The 23,829-nt window shown below is 30.7% G+C and overlaps 1 protein-coding gene across 7 annotated transcripts in view; it reads left to right on the forward strand.

The window, feature by feature from the left end:
* LOC129003884 (collagen alpha-1(XVIII) chain-like) overlaps nt 1–23,829 on the forward strand; it is a 427,462-nt gene that overhangs the window by 256,739 nt on the left and 146,894 nt on the right. The window contains exons 1-2 of one of the 7 annotated variants that reach the window (XM_054432222.1): nt 4,957–5,019; nt 5,340–5,537. The exons of 5 other annotated variants lie outside the window; for them this stretch is intronic. In XM_054432222.1, the coding sequence (XP_054288197.1) occupies nt 5,361–5,537 (177 nt within the window). In that variant the 5' untranslated portion in view covers nt 4,957–5,019; nt 5,340–5,360. Of the gene's footprint in view, nt 1–4,956; nt 5,020–5,191; nt 5,538–23,829 lie in introns of those variants that run through there. One more of the 7 variants, XM_054432221.1, reaches the window with a different exon arrangement.

A 23,829-nucleotide genomic window follows, 5' to 3' on the forward strand; every position in this document is an offset into this window, starting at 1 on the left:
CATTTAGTAATACATTTACGTATTGTAGCGATTGTTTTTAATTGTAACTATTGATCGTTACTGATTGTAACTGGTGGAGTTTGTCTGTGGAATAATGGTTGGATAGATAAAAGTTGAGATATGGAAATATATAATAAATTATATGATTCAGGATTAGAAAGGGCTGTAACTGTCTATTTTAAAGACAAGGTTTTACCTTGAGGCTTATCGTGCCCATTGCCGTAAGCAATATAAAGTTACAGCCTTAATGTTCACACAATTGTGCATACGATTTCAAAGTGTATGCATTTAATTGGATAATTATGTATTATAATGCGCCAAATACCTTCTACAAACTTTTAAACTTTCGATACTCCTAGGTAAAACTTTTGCAAAGTATTGGAACATAGATATTTAACAACACGTACTGATTTTAACTATTTTTAACTTATGCACATTGGTTTTATTCTTAAAACATTCGGTATAATTTAGTGTTGGTCAGCTATGTAATACAAATCTCAAACCATTCATTACTGTAAAAAAAGAAAATGTCACGAACAAAGCTCGAGGGAGATGTATTTAAAATCACTATTTGTCGGTATTTTCAGTTATCACTTTCATAAACAAAAAAAATTGGCATTGTTAATATTAACACTAGATTTACGAGACATTAAATCTAATAAATTTAATTATTTGCAGGGTTTTAAATTACCTAAGGCTAATTTATATGTGTTGTGATGATAAACCTCAATCAAGCCTTTAGTAGTCCTATAATAGATTCAATATTATATCCAATCGCGATTGGGCAGACAACGGAGAAAGCTTTACAAATCACGATTGGTTAAATATCTTATTTTCAGTCCGCGAACATATCTTAAAACTACTTTAGCAGCTACGATAACCTATATTTCCCTTAGTTTCTTAAGGACGGCCACTATATGTATTTGTGTTTCATTAAAAAATAAAAAAAATAAATATCAAGAGTCAAAACACTACAGATTCGGGCCGGAAACATTTAATAATATATTTACTAATCTTCTCAATTCAGTAAATGAATTATAATGTCTACGAAAGTTTAATGTAACTCAATGAAAAAGTAATTTTAAACTTATGGTATTTTAAACGTACAAGAAGTAATTTAAGGGGAGTAAAAGTACCCGGCTATACCCTGGCACCATCATGTTATATTGACCTTTGTCTTTTTATTGTTCGTTTTATTTCTCTTCCGTATCGTGTGTCGGTTTTATGGCTTTATAAAACAAGCATATTCATCTGACAATAGCGGTTGCTGAATATAACAGCTACAATAAAAGTTTATGGTTTAAGTTATATGAGAGGATTTGTACAATAATGTTAGGTTGTAAAAAGACAAATTGCAAAGGAAATAATAATTAAATATTTATAATACGTGCATAAAAAAATGCAAGTTATAATGTATGGTAGTCAACGCATTTGATAAAACATTAGTCATGAAAGAGAGAACAATTAAAACAATATATCGTGGGTTAAAGTTCAAGCTAGATTGTAGGTATTGTAATATTTATTAACAAAAAATATTCATCATATGTTTATAATATTCAATCACTTTGATGTATATAAGATCTGACATGTATTATAAGTTAAACTAGTTAAACCGATTATTCGAACACCGTCAAGCTCCTAAGCTGGGCTTGGACATTATCCTGCTTAGGGTATTTGTCCAACAGTTTGAAGATAGTTTAAAGTTTTTAAATAGACTAAAAAATTAACAAATGTTTAAATATGAACAAAAGTATAGTTAACACTAATTTATTTTTAATACAAAGGTTATTTTCAATCCTTACTAACAAACTAAGGTGAATTTAGATTACAACAAAATTCTATAACTTAAATGATTTTTTTTCTGGCCCTAATAATAAGACAACGTTTGTTCAGTAAATGTACCAAAAGAATCTGTGTTGCGTGCAAAATAACATTATAGGAGATAGGCTTAAGAAATAAATTATCTTGCTGGTACAAAATATAATTAAAATTGTTGTGATAATTAAATTTTCTAAAAAGCCAAAAGTTTCAACCTCGTTACATCGTAGCAGTTTACTGGAACACGTCTGACAGATGTTTTACAGATGTTGAAAAACACAAAGGTTTTTAAATTTTATAGAAACTATAAAGTTTGTATCGGTAGTGCGAAAAACATAGTTGGTGTTCATTCATAAAAAAACATGTGTGATAGGAAAAACACTTTCAGGAACTTTGTCGGTTATTTAAAACTGTATTTGCCCTCAGTTGAGTTGGATTCACGAAATTTATATTATACGTCACTCAAACTAACTAACAACACGACTTATAAAACGTCATTTAAATTATGTTTAAAGGATATTGATTACATGGTTTTCATCACTACTATATTGAAAAGTGAATGATTGAAAGGAATATACTGCGAATTTACTTTTTCGATATACAATTTCCTCCTTGTGGCAGAAATATAATTTAAAGAGAGTTTTAATTGAAGATGACTTTAAATGATAACCTCAATTAATGTTTAGATTGACTTTTGATGAACTGATTAGAATAATTTTTTTAACACTTATAAATAAACAATATACTACATAAATATAGTATATTAATTTAGAAGGTTATTGGGAAAAAGACCGTATTATTTAATAACCAGATTGCAATCTGAATCAAGGAATGCATATTATTGTGATATAATATCCATGCTAAATTAATCAGGGTTCACTGATGAAATTTAGTGTATTTCTAAGAATTGTAATAATAGCTACTTCCCTATAGGGAAATTCGCTAAAATGAATCCGCTTATACAATATACGCTGGTGAATACAATATACACTACAAGTAGTTACTAATTTTAATGTTTAATCCCTTTTGAGTGTACTTAGAATTTCGCTTTTAAGAATACATTTTCCATAAATATTTTTTATTTCATATTTAACCTCTGTAATTTAATATTCATAATAGAATCATAAACAAAAGATCATTATTCATCTGAAAAATAAATTACGTAACAGGGCTTAAACCACAGTTGGAATAACCCGAAACTGTGTTCTGAGGTGTTCGTTTACTAAACCGATTATTGAAACAAGACACGTCAGTGCAGGTGTAATACCATTGTTCTGCTTCTAAAGTATATTCTCACATTTGAAAGACAATTTCCTCAAAATGTTACACTGTTTATAAGTTGTTCAAAAATTAGATTTTTATAAAATTTTATGTTGGAAATCATTAGTACTTGTTTGTTACACAAATACAGAAACCTTTTTTACTTTTTTGCATTTTAAATGGTAAACAATTTTAAATAGTTGTATTGGATGTTTATAGTTGTTTAATTGCAAAGAAATAGGTAATAATTAACTTGCACGTACCGTTTTTAAGAATATAATCATTTGCTTGGTTTTCAACCGGTTTTTATTAAGTACTAACTGTTGCCCTTCGGCTTCGCCCGACATAATTTTCAGTTCTATTATGAGCCGGCCGAAGTTGTGACTTAACTACGGGGTAAAATGACCTTTTACATTATTTTTCTGTATAGTAACAGTGATAAAAAATCTATTATTTTCTTATAATATAGTCCTATCACTTAAGCTAATTAGACATATGGTACTACTGAAGTCAATTTAAAAGATAAATTCTTCGTTTGAAAAATTAACTGCATTTCTACCAAAAGCTTCCAACTACTCTTTCAGGAACTAAATCGTAATGTTTTTTACTAAGTTACTACTGTTATATCTCATTAAGGTAACAGTTATCCAGTTAAATCAAAATTTATATAGCTAGATGTTACGAAATAAATAATTAGAACAGTTTGTTTTGACAGGAGCAAACATTTAAACATGACATATAATACAGCTATATCATAGTTTTATCAATTTTTTTATAAAAATCTGTTAGGAATTGGGTAAGTACGCAAGTTTGAAATGCATATGATATTCCAGTTATCTTGTGATATTATAAATTATCCGAATGTAGACATATTGACTTGCCTAGAGCCAACATTCTTACAAAAAGAAAGTTTCAAATCGAGTTAAGGAAATGTCTTAATGAGGGACCATGTACCATGAAAAGTTCAGATTCTATTATGTATGACAGAGCAAGCCATGTTTTGTTTATTTTACTGATGAGTCAGTTCCTAATTGCCTCTCAACAATATTCTGTTAAATTTAGCTTGGAAAATTAGATCGAAATATGAAAGAAATTGAAACATTTATTGACCATAGGAAACACAAAAAGCTAATAAAAATCAATAAATGGAAACTGTCTTCTCTATATTAATTTCATTGGCAAAAAAATATTCTAGGGCTAAATTTCTATCGAAATCATCTTGGCCATACTGTATTCGAATTTTCCGTCATGTAATGGGTTTTTATGGGAAAATCACCATAAAAATTAACATTAAAAAAATGAAAAAAACTGGAGATACCATGGTTTAGTATCAACATACCAAATTTCATCAAAATCGGACCACACGTGTAGTCTGTAGCTCTGTACATATCCACACATACAGACACATACTCACAGACATCACTTTTCGAAAAAAAAAACTTTTTTCTATTATATAGGGACCTAAAACGGATATATCTATTCAACTCAAACTCGAAAGTTTTGACTAAATAATCCATTCTCCATATACTATGGTATAAGTGGAGAAAACAAAGCGCTAATAAAATATACTGGAATGTTAGTTTACGTGTATTTATAATACAAATAAATTACAACCGATTACAATAACTGCTAAGGCCCCGGAGGAAATCATACTTTTCAAATTGTGTTCCCGAAAAAAAAACCTCGTAACAAAACTAGGTAAAAACCTCTGGAGGCGAACATGTCTTTTCATTCAGTGGTGAATGCATGATATCAGAATGTAAAAAGTTCATGGAAAGTTGTAAGTAGCCGGAGGGTGGCATTTAGTGTAGGAAGGGATGATGATAGGGTGGTAGAGGGGTGGTGGTAGGTTGAGGTGGTTTTTATGATCAGTTGCGACGCGCTAGTCATGGATTGCAGTTCGCGATTGATCCCATTTTCGTGTTTATGTTTTCACGTAAAGTTAGTTTGTGAGTCTCAATTATGTTAAAAAACAAATGTAATTTTATTAAATATGGAAAATTAGTGATTCTGACACAGGCTTCGTTTGTGAATTGTGGATATAAGTGTTCCTCGTCGTAGGGTTTGCGATTTTAACTGGATGTTTGTGTCTTGGCTCCAAATAATACCTAATGTGAATTCATGTTTACACCACGTTTCAATAGCGTTAGCACGGACCATGTACAAATATTTCACATATTGCATTTCTCAGTGTTCACACGTAAATGAATAATAATGTTTTCACCGACTAGCTCGGGTGTAACGGATCGTTCATATTTCAGTAGTGACAGTGATATAAGGGTATGGCGATAGTGATCTCTACCAAGTCTAAAGTAGTGACGTCAGTGATAGTGACGTGTGTTGGTCTAGTGATCACGGGGATTGTAGGATTATCTTCAAATTGGTTTGGTGTTGTATATAGTGACAATGTGGCGCTGCCTTATAGACACCTGCATATAAAAAATCAACATTCTAAAAAGGTAAATATTTTTATACTATCAGCTAGTTCTATATGAATATTCTATGAAGTAAATAGTTTAGTAACCTAATATACTACAAAATAATGCACTGTTGCATTACTTGAGGGGATTTTTACCTAGGCTCAAACAAGTTTTTCCAAAGCTACGCTTATTAGTAACCGTATTGATACCCACATGAATCTAGAGTTATCAGAAGTACATGCTAGACACTACATAGATACATATTTGAATAGTAATGTACAAGTTTTCAAAATACGAGTTTGTTAAGTACTAGCACTGGTCATGAAGTGCGTTATTGCTAATCAAATCAGTGGATGATTTGTCTCATTGTTGTCGTATCAATAACATTGAATATTGTGATCCAATTTCTCCGTAAATGAAAAAGTTATAATCGTTTAGCTCACATTCTATACCCTCAATTCAGAAGTAAAAATATTTCTCATACCTTAATGTCAACAATACTTTTACTTTTTATATGTGCCAAAGGGGGGTTTGAATGAAACGACGTCTTAAACTTTTTCATCATTGGTAATAGGTTATTCCTTCTCGACGATTTTACTTTCATAATTTATTTGCTATTCATCTTATTTGTATTATAGAAGTTATTAATTAATAATAGCTAATAATGTGTTTAGTAGTCTAATTTATTTTAAACATGAAGTTTAGTAAAATACACATTACAAAAGAAACAAGATACGGTATTATAAACATACCAATTCGAAATAACGCCTATATGGAGAGCTTGAATTCTTAAAACTTAAATTTTAAAACAAAATTTGTTACCTTTAAAATTCTGTTCGGCAAATGTTCCATCAAGACAAAAATAAAAATAAAAACATTTAACTGTGTAATGTTAAACTGATACCTCTTTATTGTTTCATTATTTCTTAGACTCAGAATAAATTATTTTTGTATAAATTAAAACTATTCAGCAATTGGTTTGTGTTTCTGTTGGGTTTCATCCACATAAAGTTCCAAAATAGTTAAAGAGTAGGAAACTTGAAAAGGATCTCGGAAGTTAGTGTTTACTCTGAAGGAAGTTCTTTGCTTAACTCAAACTCCCATCCGAAGTTGTAAACTTTGCTTAGTTTATTTTAAATTTGGTTTAGGCAAAGAAAATGAAATTCTCAGTAAGAGAAGGCAATGAATGAAACGTAAAATATATCCCTTAACATATAATTGGAATCCCAGGAAGTTTTAAATTTCAGTAAAATTAAATATATTTAAATAAATAGTATAATTGTTTTTATTTAGTATAACACGAATACCAGAACTTAATAATTCATTATTGGCCTTAATACAATAGTTCATTTACCAACTAATAGTAAAATATTATAATAGACACTTGCCATCAATAAAAAAATATAAACAATATTTAATATTATATTTGACGAAATATATACACCATCTCACTTGTGAGCTTAGGTTTTTGTATACATTTAAATATATTTATATATACATTATATGTTTTTGGATCTATTTAAATATGCTGCATGCTGTGTGCTAGGGTATCAAAAGTTTTGTATGTGCGCTATTTGAGGTACCTGTTTTGTTCCTAGTGAAGACATATGCTGGAATTAATTTATGTGCTTCTTGGCTGTATTTACCTAAATGTTAATTATTTTACAAGTTTGCATTCAAAATATCTTCTACGGATCACAATAGGTAAAGTTGGGCTGTCCAGTCACAGTAAGAGATTAATTACTTTAGTTACATCAGTCCGACTGAACTCCTCGACTCAATTCTGTGTAGAAAGGGACTCGCAACAATCTCCAATAGCTTAACAATAACTTGGGGTTTAATTACATCTTTTGTTTCCCTTCCTTTCTTTCATTGCTAATAAGATACCTGTATTTTTTGTTTAAGTAAAACATGCTGTTTTCTTTTACTTAACAGCTTATTAAATTTAAAAATTCCCCCTAGTTTTTAAGTTTTTATTTTATTTTAAAGAAAAATCTTTAAGCAAAATAAATAAATAACTGTTATAAATTTAATGGTATTGTATTTTACTCTAATTTTTATTTTTGTATGTTTATAACCCCAACGCAAACTAAATTAAAAGCGTGTCATTTTTTAAATATAACTAAGGTTCCTGAAATAAATTTACTTAAAATTACCATCCTATGTAGATTTTCAGAAGCAATACAGTAGCTGTACTCTAATATTGTACAAGATATTTTCAATCTTGCCTAACAATCTTCTCCCACCACTACTATATTGGACAATGCGAATTGGCCACTGTAATTTTACTCTATCGATCTAGGTTTAACCAACAAGTGGATGTTCGTAATATGACTTTTATAATTTCCAGACTAAAGACAAGATTATGTGTAATGTTTATACCGCACGTTGTAATTCCGAAGCAGCTCTTGCATATTAAAACTGTAAATCTATTTGCAAATACAAGAATATCGATTATTATATAGGGAATCAATATTGGGAAACCTTTGGAAAGGTTAAATTGAAATCAAAAATGTTAGTCACCCATCTTTTTACAGTAAGAAAGTGTTACCTAGCCTCTGATAATGTACAAATTCATCTGAATACAGACAAAGATAGGACTTGCACCCGAGGCCTAATATCGTTGTTTACCTGGCCGAACAAGTGCAATCATATTGCTGTAAGTTTAATAAAGTTAACAGCAGCGGTCGTTTCATTGACTCTTATGTGTTTCTTCACTTTTTGAATAATATTATTTTCCTGCAGGGAACGTAAACTATATTGTATCCAATGTAAGGCTTACGACAGTAATATTCAAAGAAACTATTGAAAAACATGTTCACATAATTCTGAATTTCAACAATTTAATAAGTATTTTTTAGAACAACATTTTTCATGGCAGATATTATTTTAACTGTATGTCGCCCTGAAACCACACACAATTCAAACAAACCGACTCAAAAATATACTCGTATATAAAGTGTAGCCTATATTCTATCTAACTTGTACCATGAGCTATGCAATTTTATTACTTGCTGTAAAATATGACCCGATGATCTGGACGTACATAGTGTAAAATCATTAAGAGATTTTTTTTGTTTCAAAATATTGAAGGGATAAGGTAGATTAGTCGGTGTGAGTTGTGTTGCACAGATAAATCCAACAGTGACAATTGCATGTGACAGGTTTAGATACTGTTTGGTCTTTCACGTCACTTTGAAAGAGACACACGCATGTTTGTACTGTAAAACACATAGGCCTAGCCCTAGACAATCAAATAATGTTTAGACAACATAAATCCTGTAGGTACTGTGGTACTACAGTGAACATGTGGATTTTGTCTGTGGTGGTGTCATTGTATAATATGCTTGCTTGTTTTAGTCGTACAGCTTTGCACATCTAAACACGTAAACAATGATTGAGGCTTGTACAGAATTTACCTGTTATAGCATAGTTGTCTGTGTTGTAGCATATAAAAATATATGAAAATATATAAACCCCCATTAGCTCTAGGAAGCATGTTTATTGATAACTAAGAAAGCTTTAGATATTTGTATTGTTTAAAGTAAATTAAATTAACTAAATTAAAGTATAAAATAAATTTTGAAATTTTTATAGGAAAAATGTATTTGAAAGATATTATGATGCATTTGATAATATATTATATTATTAATATATTATATTATTAATATATTACACCGTATGGTTACCAAGCTTATAAATTTATAAAAATGCCAAACGGCAATGATTGTCGGTGCAAACATGTAAAGTAAATGCATATTCATAGCAGTGCTTAATTAGGGAAAAACGTTTTCAGCAAAAAAAAAAACAACAAATATTTAGGTAAGTAAGCGAATACATTCAAATTATTATAGCGAAAAATTGTATTATTAAATTTATATTAAGTTACCCTTAATATCATAAATTTACAAAGTTTATATTGTTGAGCTTACCCATTACAGAATGTATAATGAATTAAAGTTGTGTAATATAATGTAAATATTGTGGATATTTTAACTTATGTTTAGTTATTCATGTATGTTACTTATTCTTTAGCAACTCTGAATGTATTGAAACCGTTTATTTCCAACATTAAAACCAACAAAATAGCAGTGTTTATTAAATTATTAATACTATCAGTGAAGGATTATCAATAAAAAAAACCTTTCTTTATGTTACTAGTGGAAATAACTAATATTTTATATTTGATCATATACTTCCCTTTTATGCAGGTATTATTTATTCTAATTATCTTAGTCCTACATTTCCGAGCAAGTAAACGTGTACCGACCACCTATAAAACCCATGAAGTTGGGATTTTAGCTTGAGCTCTCAGACTAGCCAGTAATATGTTCCTCGTCCGCCATCATTAAAAGCCCAGGCCTCATCCAGTATATGTGTTATGCACTCACCAGTGCGGAGAATTTGATCTTTTCTTGCTTTGAATTATGTAATGTTTTCTTTCTGGTGCTGCTTAATTTTGGCTACGTTAAGATATAATAATATCAGTTTATTATTTTACTATTACTATTAATCCATTGGCTTAAAGACTAGATATCGTTGGTGCATAGACTAGATTGAAGTCATCCATATATTTGTTTCTATTGAGTAAGCTATAAAACAGTCAGACAGTTAACCATGTTAAATACATGTACATTCAAAATATTAAACCTGTTAACGTGTGATTGGTAGCCCTACTTTTAACTGTACAATTTTCCCGCTTTATAATAAAGATCTTAAAAAAATTTTCTTCCAACGTCAATAGGTTTGCTCCAAATGAGCTACTTGGTCATCATATGCGTGGCATTTATTGACTGCGGTCAGTTATGGTTTCAATAAAACAAAACAAAAAAAACTTATAACTGGTATCCCATTAGATTACCATATGTACACTTAATAGCTCTAGCTTGCATAAACTACAACTTTAAACTTTACATTAAATTGGAACTTTAAACTTTATTTGTAAATAAACCAAACAATCTGAGGCCTGCTCTATATGATAAAAGTAATAAAAAACACATTTTTTCACCATTGAATAAAAAAAGGGTCTTTGATATTAATCATCAGCTTATGTCATAATACAACTTCTTAAAGGCTTTTGACGGCTTTCATCATGATTGGTCGTAGAAATCACTGAAAGCTGAAAATTTGTCACGAAAATTAAAACAGGCTTTACATTTTCATTTATAAATGTTTCTTCCTTGCATACAGAAATAATTAGAATATTTATCTGTAGGCTGAAATAGTGCATATTTTTATATTTCCATCAATTCTTTAATTAATTTTTACAATTTAAATTATATGTTCATTCAAATTTTACATTAGATTTTATATAATATTGTCTTTTTAACTACACATAGCACGTGCAATTTGCAAATACAGACCTGAACATATTTGTTTTACCTTAACCTACAAACAGTGGTACTAAACTGCCTAGAATAAAAGAGTCCATTGGATTGCAATAAACTAACACGATTGGAGTTTCATGAAATATATGTAAAGCTAAATAATCGTACATCGTTACTGTATTTGCTAAATCACTCATATACAACCCTACTTGCAGACTTTATAAGCAATTATATACTGTTTAATCCTGCTTAAGGCTACGTAATAACACCACTTCAATATAAGACTATGCCATTTGGCTACTGTAATTGTACCCTAAGTAATTATTTAGTTCCGAGAATTGTGTTTATGTTGGTAATATTACCTTTGGAATCTTTGCACTAATTGTAGGTGTGAAGTGGATTATGGGTCGTTTGTAATTGTTGTTACTGTTATTGTTCACTTCATGTATAATTGGTATTAATTTCAATGGTATGCTAATTCTTGGTTGTAAAACTATGTATAGTTATTTTCAATTACAAGAATATTGATTATTAGATTTTTTTAGTGATTTTGTGTATAAAAAAGAATTAGGATTTACCATGGAAACACAATGGACTATCATCTATTTAATTTCATTTATGGAAGGTAAATACAAATACGTCTCCTATATTTACACTTATACTGTTAATTCACAATTCGGTAAATATATATAAAAAATCGTACGTGGTCAATGATTTCAATTGAACACTCCAATCATCCTCAGACCTTATAGGTGAATGTTAATATTATTTGAAAAATATCCATACGCACATATTACATAACATAAGTACATATGTATTGCAAGACAAATATATGTACTTGGAACATTGTATATTCTAAAATATTCTAGAAACCTTTCGGTGACGTTAGTCAAAAAGCATATATTTGTCTAAGTTTATTGTCACGAAGTTTTAAGTAGTCTCAGACTCCATGCATTTTGTATGTCGTAAACTTTTGCCGCACGTGATTTTATGTCAAGTTTATTTTATTCTAGAAGGTCTACCCATAAAAGCACAACGGCTGCATAAAGCTGCAATGGCAATACAGGATAGAAATAACTTTTTCCCCCACATAGGAGATAGTATATTTCAAAGAATTCGTTTTCCAGTGGGATAAAAACCATTTATTATGAGTTTATATTTAATTTTATTTATCCTTCATTTCTACGTACCTGTTAGAATATCATTCAAATGTTTAAACCTTTATAATAATTGTATTTTTATTTTATCGCAAAGCCGCTAAGCTATAACAAATTCTGTATACTATTGGAATTTTATTCCCTAATTTATTACTTCATAGGACAACACGGAAATGTAAGTTGTAGAATGGTTGTGTGTTCTTGGTTCAAACATATTCAATTTTGTGTATTAAAATGGTTTGAAGATGCATTGATAAAATGAAATATTCATGATAAGTTGACAATATTTCATTACTAAAACGACCTATATTTATCTGTTAAAAATTATTTGAAATAAACTTAGACATATTATACGTACAGTGTATCTGTTTTAAGTAATTTTACAGGACTGGTACAATTTAGTTGTTATAGCAATATTTTAGTATATTATTTTGGTTGATTATACGATTTATCCTTCGGTTTTACCACCAAGTGCTTGTATTTGGTTCAAACTAGCTCAGAATCAAGAAGTAGATTTAGCTACTCTATAGATATAATCCATACAAGTTATAATTCTTATACAGGGTGTTTTTTTTTAAACTTGCATCTTTATTTATGTAAAAACCGCAATAGATAGAAATATGCAGTTTGCGGGAATCATCTATTGAAGTAGGGGGCCCAATTGTTTTGAATTCAACGTTACATTCACATTCCCCCCCTTTCCCCCTCTGCCCCCACTTATTTTTTTTAAATAGCAAGGTACCAATTGTGACATATCAAATGAAAGAGCATAAAAAAAGAAAATGTTTGATGAAAAAAAATTAAAAATCGGTTCATAAATTTGAGAGATATTCCCCCCCCCCCTTCCCCGGAACTCGATTTTTTTTAATAGCAAAGTACCCCTTGTGACATATCAAATGAAAGAGCATGAAAAAAGACAATTTTTGGTGAAATTTATTTTTCATTTGATATGTCACAAGGGCGGGTACCTTGCTATTAAAAAAAACAAGTTATGGGTAGGGGAAAAAGGGGGGGATTATCTCACAAATTCATGAGCCGATTTTAAATTTCTTTCCACCAAAAATTTTCTTTTTTCATGCTCTTTCATTTGATATGTCACAAGGGGTACTTTGCTATTAAAAAAATAATCAAGTTCCGGGGAAGGGGGGGGGGGAAATATCTCGCAAATTTATGAACCAATTTTTAATTTTTTTCATCAAACATTTTCTTTTTTCATGCTCTTTCATTTGATATGTCACAAGGGGTACCTTGCTATTTAAAAAAATAAGTTGGGGGCAAGGGGGGAAAGGGGGGGAATGTGAATGTAACGTTGAATTCAAAACAATTGGGCCCCCTACTTCAATAGATGATTCCCGCAAACTGCATATTTCTATCTATTGCGGTTTTTACATAAATAAAGATGCAAGTTTTTAAAAAAACACCCTTTACGTAGAGGTTAAAATAAGAAGCGTTTGTAATTCGATGGCTGTATTTTTCTAATAGATCCGGCAGTTACAGTTTAACTGTTGTCGAATGATTTTAACTAGCTGTACTATCAGATTGTATAAATACTGTATATAAGGTCTTTTCGATAAGAACCATCTAAGACCTGCAGTATAGTAAATCTGTCTTTGACTTTAACAACTTTTTCAGCATTGCAGTTCCAGATTCAACAGATAACCGTTCTCAAGTTGGGTCTACTCACGTACTAGTAGGTCCGACTGTGATAGTTTAACAGTTGTGTAGTTAACGACCTCAAGTAGTTAAGCTGTCCCAACTGTTATTGAACTGGCATTCAACACAATTCACTATTTAAGCTTCATCAGGGCTATTTGAACGTTATATTATGAACATAGGTCAAAAAATCAAATTAAAAAGTCCAGGTCAACCACAGAAAACTAGATTAAACCTTTAAATAATAAAAACAGTAGATTCTTAAGTTTAGCTGGTTCAATAAAAGTATACTTTATTTGTGGACAACATTTGAATTTGGTTATTTCAATAATGTTCTAGCACATAGTTATGTCCATGTCAGTATTGCGTGGAAATGTTTTGTTGTACTCTCTGTACTAAACTTCGTGATAACTGGTATATTGCTGCAGAATAGATACAAAAATCCTTTTACTAGTCAAGGACGTATAACAAGGAATTTTGGTCAATAGCTCCCGAAATTCTTACTATCCAGAGTAATACAGCATTAATTAATCATTTTCTATCGTTTAGTTAACTTACCGGTGTTTACTTTCTAGTAAACCTGCTTTCATACGACGAAAAGGAATATTTCCGGAATAATGTCTATATGTTTCCTCCTAAATGTATCAAGAGCACTTATATTTTGAATTGAAATTATTTGCTGACGTAGTAAAAATACATAAAAATAAATTGTTCCCCCAAAATGTTGAAGAGATAAAAGAGATTAGTTAGTGCAAGTCGCGTGTCACTGATAAATCCAACAGTGACAAATGCATGTGACAGGTTTGGGTTGTTACATCACTTTGAAAACGACAAACGCGTTGACGTTCCAAAAACATATAGGCTTAGTTATAGACAAGTAAACAATGTTTGGATTAAAGTTACGCAGTTGGGTTGGTGATACTCTTATAACACGCGTATGTTTGCCGACATGATATAAATTTTACCTCTTGCAGCTTAAAGTTTGTGTTGGGCCAGAGTAGCATACGTTCTGTATCCATACTTCACAAATAATTTAAGCAAAACACATTGCCTCATTAAAGACAAAAGTTAAATAATAATAGATATTTTGACACGTTTTATCGTTAAATTTATTGCATTTATTTAGTTAGTTAACGTATCCCCAGCTTATCATTCCTCCCAAAATATGGTCCGGTTCCGAATTCGTTACATTGTTTAGAGCATTTTATACCACCTTACAAGTCGCTTCTCCTTTCTTCTGTGAGAATAAAAAGAGTTAAGTGATTTTGCAGAAAATCTGGGTAATACCCAACAAAAGTAATTTTTTCTACAAGTAACAATAACGTTTATATGAAGACCACTAGGATATTGATCGGTTTGTGTTTTCGTGCCTTTTTCTTTACATGCGAAAGAGTTGTTTTGTTGACTGTTTATTATCACTACGCATATGCATAGGAGATAAATTTAAAAACAGAAACCGATGACAATGTTTTAATACAATTCCAAATGTATTCATAATTATTTATTTATCTTATAAAGTTACAGAAACAAGTAAATACATATATGATATTTTCACTAGTTATAAAACAAGTCCATCAATATGCATTGTATTGGATAATTTAAACACATACTGAATTAAATAGGCTACATACTGCTGAGTTAACCATAACTGGTTCCACCGTGCAATTACATTATGTAAATATTAAGAATAATTTATCTTCTATAATTTATTCATATGTTAGAATATCAGTTACATAATTGCCGCACTGTGTTTATACCCATGTTGCAACAAAAAAGGTTGTAAAATACATTTTGCAATGCTACATTGCAGGTAGTTTAACAAGAAAACGTTTTTCCCTATGACCGTTTTTTATACTAGCTACTGTATTTCAGTTTGGTTCTTAGAATTAAAAGATTTACTTAACAGCATTGTTTACTTACCTAATTGTGGTTCATGTTAAATGTGTTCTAACCGCAACCTTATACATGCATATACATTTACCATATATTTATAGCTTGTTAGGCAAAAAAGAAGATATTTATAAATGATTGAATTCATTAAAACAATTGATATTTAGTTATGTACAACATTAATGGAAGATTTTCTTCTTACCTCTGTTTGGTAGTCTGCCAAAAATGGGTTATGAGGTATTTTATTATTTTATATCTAGTATGTTTGATCAGTTATTTATTTAAGTTAATAAGTTAATATTGATTGCCTTGACATTGCTAAATCCATTTATGATTTGTATTTGTTGTACGTTACATGACAATTAAGTTAAAATATTCCGCCAAATAGATCATACAGCTTAGAGTATGTTTAATCTGAAAAAAATCAAACTTATTTTGTGAAGACATGAGACTAGTGGAAATGTGTTTGATCAATAATCACATTACTGCGGTAATACCACTCCCAAAAGGCTTGTGCGGGCTCTCATCATAATTGGTTGCTCGTTGAAAGCTGAAAGTTTTTTCATGAAGTCTAGAAAATCTGTACGCGAGGTCTTTTGTCACCTGTAGTTTTTACAGTCATTCGTTGAATAGAACTATACCTACTGAATAATTGTAAACTACTACTATTTATACTTCCCGGACGTGATATATCAGCGTAGCAGCCTACACTCTAACCTTTAGCCAGTATTGTTGTATGGGTCGTTAGGAGTTGATGAATGGGTTCGATGTATTGCTAACCACATAGTAGATTAGGTCTCGGTCCTTGGTGATGGAAAGCCAATATAATTAAAAAAACTCGGGCATAACAGCAAACAACACTTTAAAACACTTATCCTTTCAAGTGTTTCGTGTTGTCTCATAACGAAATGTAGCTGACCTTGAAAGTTAACTAGTAAAAAATGCATACAAGTTACAACTGCTTAAACACCTAAGAAGGAAATGAAGTCATTTCTGATCAATTAGGGTAAGAGCTAGAGTTATTGGCACTACCATAGTTATTGTCACCTTTTTTTCAAAGCCTCGTACACTTAAATGCAAAAGTCGGTGGAAGAGGGGAGTTAGTTGCTGAAATGCCCACATGAGTTCTCTGTACTTCAGTGTGTGTTTGGTTATTTCAGAGGCCATGCTAATCTGCACAGACATTTTTTTCAAATGCTTAGCCGATTTTTATTGATTCTTCACATTTCCTTAAGAAACTGACAAGGACTTAAATACCTGTTTATTTTTTCCTATTAAAACTGAACGTTAAAAAAATACGTTTTCATTATTTCATTAGTATTAGGAAGGACTGATTTGTCTATTCCCGCCACCCATTTACCCATATACTTAAAAATTACCTAATATATGAGGGTGCCAACAACTGTGTCTAAAATATGTAGTGATTTAGTTATTGGCACTACCTTGGCACTGCCAATAACTGTGGTAAATACACTAATGCCGATTGGCACTGGTAATCATTGTGGTTATTGGCATGCCAATGACTTTAGTCACTGGTAACAGGTGACACTGCCAGTAACAGCATTTACTGTTATGGAAGTCTCTAAGTTATCGTAACATGGTTACACGAGTATATGCTATAAAAATAATTTATTTAGGCCAATATACCTAATTCATATATATAAAGATAAAAAGCTTCACATGCCTAATTATTACCATATTAAAAAAAGGGTAAACTAAAAACCGATCCATCATATTATGTTTAAAACCATTAAAATTCTGTCGAAAAGCCCCAATCAGGATCAAATACGTAACAAAGAGAATAAAAAAATAATCCTACAAAAGGTAAAATGTGAACGTTGTAATGAAATATTTCACAGGAAATATTTTGATGGCATTGATTACGACGAACCAATACCAATTAATATGTATGAAGACGGTAAGTTCGGTAAAGGCGGTGTTGCCAAAGAAACTAGGCCTACCATGAGCAATTTTAAGGATTTTAATTTTACTTACTGTATAATTTTCATTTTTTCTTCTATATAGGCTTATAGGCCTACTTAATATGATTAGGCATACATCACGTAAGACAACAAAGACCACCTTAGGACGCTTAAAATGTAATATTTGTAGACTATTTTATAGGTGCCAATAACTGTGCCAAGATGTGACAATAGCTATGGTTGATGGTGCCAATAACTATGGTTTTTGTATTTTTTAACATTTTCATTTTTTAATAAACTTAAGTAATTATATTTATATTTTCTTATGCATCCCAGTATTCTCAGTACATTCTGCTACATGATTAAAAAAACGTAGATATTAAAAAAAGTATTGCAAAGGAACTGTGGTAGATTTCTCCGAAGCTTACCGTTAAGGTGCCAATAACTGTAGCATTTACCCTAATTATAATTTTTGTATTAGTAAGCTACCATGGTTTACTAATTACTTTATATCTTACGAACAATTTCTGGTCGAAACAATTTCTGACGCTTTATAATTGCTATTATTATTATTTTTCTCTGCTTTTTGTGAATTGTGAGAATGCATGCATGCATGGGCGTTTCACAGTGAGTTAGAGGTTATGTTCGTTCGGTCAAACCAAACGAAACGACTAAAGTTTCAGGTTTTTTTGTTCTTCTTTTTTTTCAGTCAGCTCAGCTCGGCCAGTGCCAGTCTGCTGTGCTAACCTAACCTAACCTAACCTAACCTAACCTAACCTAACAAACAAACAGTTCAAACATGGTCTACGAACCATGAAAAACAAAGAGGACCAAATATGAGCAATCCAAAAGAATTCCGTAGATTATAAAGCAATATTTATGTCACTACATTTTAGATTTTTTAGTGTGCTGCCAACTACTTTGTTTTAAGTTAAAGTGCCTGCCACAAACCGCCGTAGAAATATAGGACATTAAGAAATCTTTGTTCAAAAAAAGAAAAAAAAATGTAAGTTATTTGTTTGTTAGCCTTATATTGTATCAATTGGACCTCACCGACAAGTTTTATAAACTTGGTGAGGCCAAGCTGTTGTAATTTTCATAATAAATATATTTGTATTTGTATTTGTATTTGTATCTATTATTGGTTATTCTTTGTATCAATAGTCTACGCTAACTGTTGCTATATTATGAGTAATTGCTTTTATTTAATTTTAATAATTATGTGATAATAGGTTTCAAAAGTCCGAATTTAAGAATACTAATTTTATTAAAAATTAAATTATTTTGTTTTCTTGACATGTAGGACCCAAGATAATACTTTTTGCCTTATCAGTTCATTATGGCTGAAAACGTTATATATTCCAATTCAATATCAAAATAAAAGGTGATTTATACATTTTCAGCAACAATAAATCCTTTAATGGAGCAATCATAATAACAAAGGAAACATCAAAAGTTTGTTTAAATAGTTTACAAAATGTACTGTAAACATGACTTTGCACGTGGCTTTTATTAAGGAAGTGAAATGCATAAATTTCAGTAGATTTAAATACATTATTGTTTGTTAACATATCAATATAAAAAAAACATAGCTAAAATTAATCAAAGGATATATATTTTTTTCTTTTGGTAAAAATAAGTTAAACTACTTGGTGTAACACATGGCGTAGTTATTATTGATAGATTAACTTTGTAGTATGACGGCTTGCCTATTAATAAAAAGCACCTAATTATCTGATAGCACAGAAATTGTCTGATAAAATTAGCAATAACTGCTTATGTTCTTGAAATAAAATGCACTTTCCAGTAAAGCAGAAGTGCCTGGTTGAAGAGAGTAACAGAACCTTAATGACATATGAAAACAAGATAATGTCTTGAGTAACATAGCCACTAGCTGTGAAACTTTGACTGCAGTTTGATGTCTTGTTTGGGATTTGAGACGGGTTCACCTTAGACTTTGGCAGTGTACACTACACCTTCAAATCCTAGTGTTATCTTGAATTAGAATCTATCGCTATCCAATTGGTTTTAACCATCGATAAATAATTACATCGATGGTAGTTATATATCGATGGTTTCAACATGTTAGGTACTTAGCAATTCAATATCCGTGGAACAAAATAGAAAACAAACAAAATAAGAGTTATTGATGTACTGTAGACGTATTTTTATATAAAATTGTTAATACTATTAATTGAAATGGCGACCATTCGAAGGTACGTATTTTATGCCAATTATGAATAATTCAATAAATAGAGCTACCTTCGTCAATATGGATTTTAATTCAATTATGAATGGTTGAACAATTGGACCGATCTAGTAGTCTTATTACTGAATAAGGACGACATGTTCCTTAGACAGGACTAATAATTAATAGCCCACACAGCCAAGGGAAACTAAGGGACCTACAGTTTATAGTGGAATCCGAACCACATTTTTGCCTTGAGTAGTGGAGAACTGCCGGTTTTACCTCACTTTAGACACGTTTTTCCCATGTTATTCTTATGGGGATCATTTTTTGGCCACCAATTCCAAAAATCCTGATCTTTGCCCAAATATCCCTATAAAATTGTCAAACCTTATTTCTTAGTTATTCCCTATAAATATATTCGATATTAAGCAAAAAATAAAAAAAAAACTAATTATTTCATTTATTGACCCATGCATGTGTATATGTATAGTAGTATAGTTTGTCGCCGCCGTTTTTTGTGGTGCGGGGTTTTTGGGCCAACTCCCCTCCCCCCCTCACCCCCTCACCACTCCCCTCTGCCCCATGCACAATTGCTAGTACATCTACCATTCCCCTTTCCAGTTGATATATTATAATTCTATTTCAAAATCATGTATGTGCGAACTCGGCTCATGGCGTGGGCGCGCTCCTGACTCATGGTTGTTTCTTGCCTCTAGTGGTGACGTGGTGAAAACGTCACTCACTTGGGCTTGCTCCTTGCTAGTCTTGGATCTGTTGAAGTAATTTTTACAAATTTTTAATTTCTAGCTGAAAATTTTTAAAATTTCCAAAATTTTGAAATTTTCGAAAAGTCTATAAATAGAAGTGACACAAATTTTTTTGTTATATATAAAAATGAGGCCCACCTGTCAACACTGCTCCGTGTCGCTCTCCACCAAAAGTAATATGATTTGTCACTACAAGGTAATTCATCAAATGAAGGTGAAACTGTGCAAAGTTTGTAATTTAATCTGTGATAGTAACATTGCTCTAAAATCGCATATATTACAAAGTCACAAGAGTTGTAATTTCTGTAAAACGAATATTGTTGGACATTTTAAAAGACATGTTAATTCTTGCATGAAATGTCCATACACAATGATTAAATTTGTTGGTGAATCGATTAGAACTGACCTTGAAAATACTCTGAAGTCTTGTCCTCTACCGATAAAATGGACTTTAGTTAGGAGAATCAAATTTATAAAATATTCAATGGATCAAAATGGTAAATTAGTTAATGAAAAAGAATGTATAGCAGATTTTCGAAGTCTTACTACCTTAACTATTGAGAAGAGAGATTTAAAGCCTCAAATTGAAAATGCACTTTCAAAGATTGATGCTTCTATACACAAATATCAAGCCCAAGGCAGTGGATGGATATATGACCATACTAAATATTGGCAGTTGCATGTTTACAAGTATAAACCCCTAACTCCAAAGTCATATATCCCCACACCAAAAAGTATTCAATCAAAACATGCTGTTTTAAATATAAAGAATTCTGACAATAGATGCTTTCTTTGGTCGATTTTAGCAGCTTTACATCCAAGGTATGCAAACAATGCTGAAAGGGTTTCTAATTATGTACCCTATGAAAGTCAGTTGAATATGACAAACATAAAGTATCCTGTGAAAATATCTGATATAGATAAATTTGAAACACAGAATGATATAAGTATTAATGTATTTGGGGTTGAATATGATAAATGTATATATCCATTAAGAACGACTAAACTAAATAGTAATACTCACATAGATTTATTATTATTACAAGAAGGTCGTAAATCACATTATTGTTTAATTCGTGATTTTGATAGGTTAATGTTCCACTCTACAAAACATGGCCATAAGCAGCATTTTTGCAAGTTGTGTTTACAACATTTTTACACTAATGATATATTAGAACGTCATGTAACATATTGTAAAAACTTTGATGCTCAACGAGTGGAAATGTCTAAACAAGATACATTACAATTTAAAAACTATAAATATCAACTTAAAGCCCCATATGTAATTTATGCAGATTTTGAATGCTTTATAAACTCTAATATACATATTCCATCGGGATTTGCATTTGTCGTAGTAAAAGATTCAAAAATTATTTCTGAAGAGTTGTACAGTGGCACAAATGTTATGGATGTGTTTTTTGAAAGATTATTTCAGGCTTATGATTATATTAAAAATCAAATGGCAATATATATTCCTCTTCAAATGACCCCTGAGCAAAAGGTATCTTTCCAAAACTCAACACATTGTCACATTTGTGAAAAGCCCCTATATTTTGATAGGGTGAGAGATCATTGCCATTCCTCTGGACAATACCGTGGAGCTGCCCACAATGATTGTAATTTTAACTATAAAGTAACAAAGAAAATACCAGTATTCTTCCATAACTTGAAAAATTATGATGGTCACATAATAATGCAACATTTGGGAAAATTTAATAATCGTAAAATTAATTGTATAGCTAAAGATATGGAAAAATATATATCATTCTCTGTTGATGATTTAGTATTTTTAGATTCATACAACTTTCTGTCCCTTCCATTATATAAATTGGCTTCCAATTTGAACACATTTAGATTCATACAAAATCCACTACTACAACGTAAAGGTGTATATCCCTATGAATATATGACGGGACCAGATAAGTTTGCAGAGTCTCTACCCCCAATTGAAACATTTTACAGTTCTATAACTAAAGAACATATCTCTCCCAATGAATATGAACATGCTAAAAATGTATGGACCCATTTTAATATAAATAATTTACAAGAATATCATGATTTATATCTTAAAACAGATGTATTGCTACTGGCTGATGTGTTCGAGACATTTAGAGACCTATGTTTAAAGGATTACAAACTTGACCCTGTACATATGTATTCACTTCCTGGACTTACATGGGAGGCCTGTCTTAGAATGACAGGAATAAAATTACAAATATTAAAAGATGTTGACATGCATTTGTTCATAGAAAGTGCGATCAGAGGAGGAGTCAGTATGATTTCTACACGTTACGCTAAAGCAAATAATAGATATATGGGTGAACACTATGATCCCAATCAAGAGAGTGTCTATTTAATATATTTAGATTGTAACTCACTATACTCTACAGCAATGTGCGAGCCACTGCCTGTGGATGGATTCAGTTGGACTAATGAGATAGACTACAAATATAATCAAAATGATGAGTTTGGATACATTTTAGAAGTTGATTTAAAATATGATAAAAGCTTACATGATTTACATAATGACTATCCATTAGCACCAGAGAAAATGAATAGCAAATTAATACCTAATTTAAATGACAAAACTAAATATATTTTACATTATAAAGCATTACAAAAATATGAGGAATTGGGTTTGATTGTAACAAAATACCATAGAATTTTAAAATTTAGACAGTCTAAATGGCTTGCGCCCTATATTAATTTTAATATTGAAAAACGCAAATGTGCTAAAACTGATTTCGAAAAAGACTTTTATAAATTGTTAAATAATAGTCTCTTTGGTCGAACAATCATGAATCAACGCAAGTTTCATGATATATATCTCAAGGATGAGTCACTATTAACAAAATATGTCACTAATCCAAGGTTTGACTGTAGCAAAAAGTTTGATAACAATTTACATGCTATACATTTAAATAAATTAGTTGTAAAGTTTAATAAACCAATATATTTAGGAATGACCATTTTGGATATCAGTAAAGTAATAATGTATGATTTCCACTATAATTATATGTCAAAATTTAAGAACAAAAGATTTCTAATGACAGATACAGATTCATTAATGTATGCAATAGTTACAGAGGACTTTTACAAGGAAATAGAATGTGACTTACACTATTTTGATACCTCTGGATATAGTAAAGACCATTTCTTATACTCTGATAAAAATAAAAAAGTCACTGGAAAGTTTAAAGATGAATTAGGTGGTCATATTATGTATGAATATTGTGGTTTAAGACCAAAGTTATATTCTTACATTCCTCTAAAATGGTTATATGAAGAAGACAAGCAAGCTTTAGAGGTGAAGAAAGCTAAAGGAGCTGATGGTGCCACTGTTAAACATCTCCTCAGACATCAACATTATTTGAACTGCCTTGCAACTGGGCAAGATTACTATGAGAATGTGACAAGAATTAAA

This window comes from Macrosteles quadrilineatus, unplaced genomic scaffold (genome assembly GCF_028750875.1).
Source record: "Macrosteles quadrilineatus isolate MER2022 unplaced genomic scaffold, UCM_ALF_1.0 Scaffold_9__3_contigs__length_116548681, whole genome shotgun sequence".
NCBI classification, from domain to species: Eukaryota; Metazoa; Arthropoda; class Insecta; order Hemiptera; family Cicadellidae; genus Macrosteles; species Macrosteles quadrilineatus.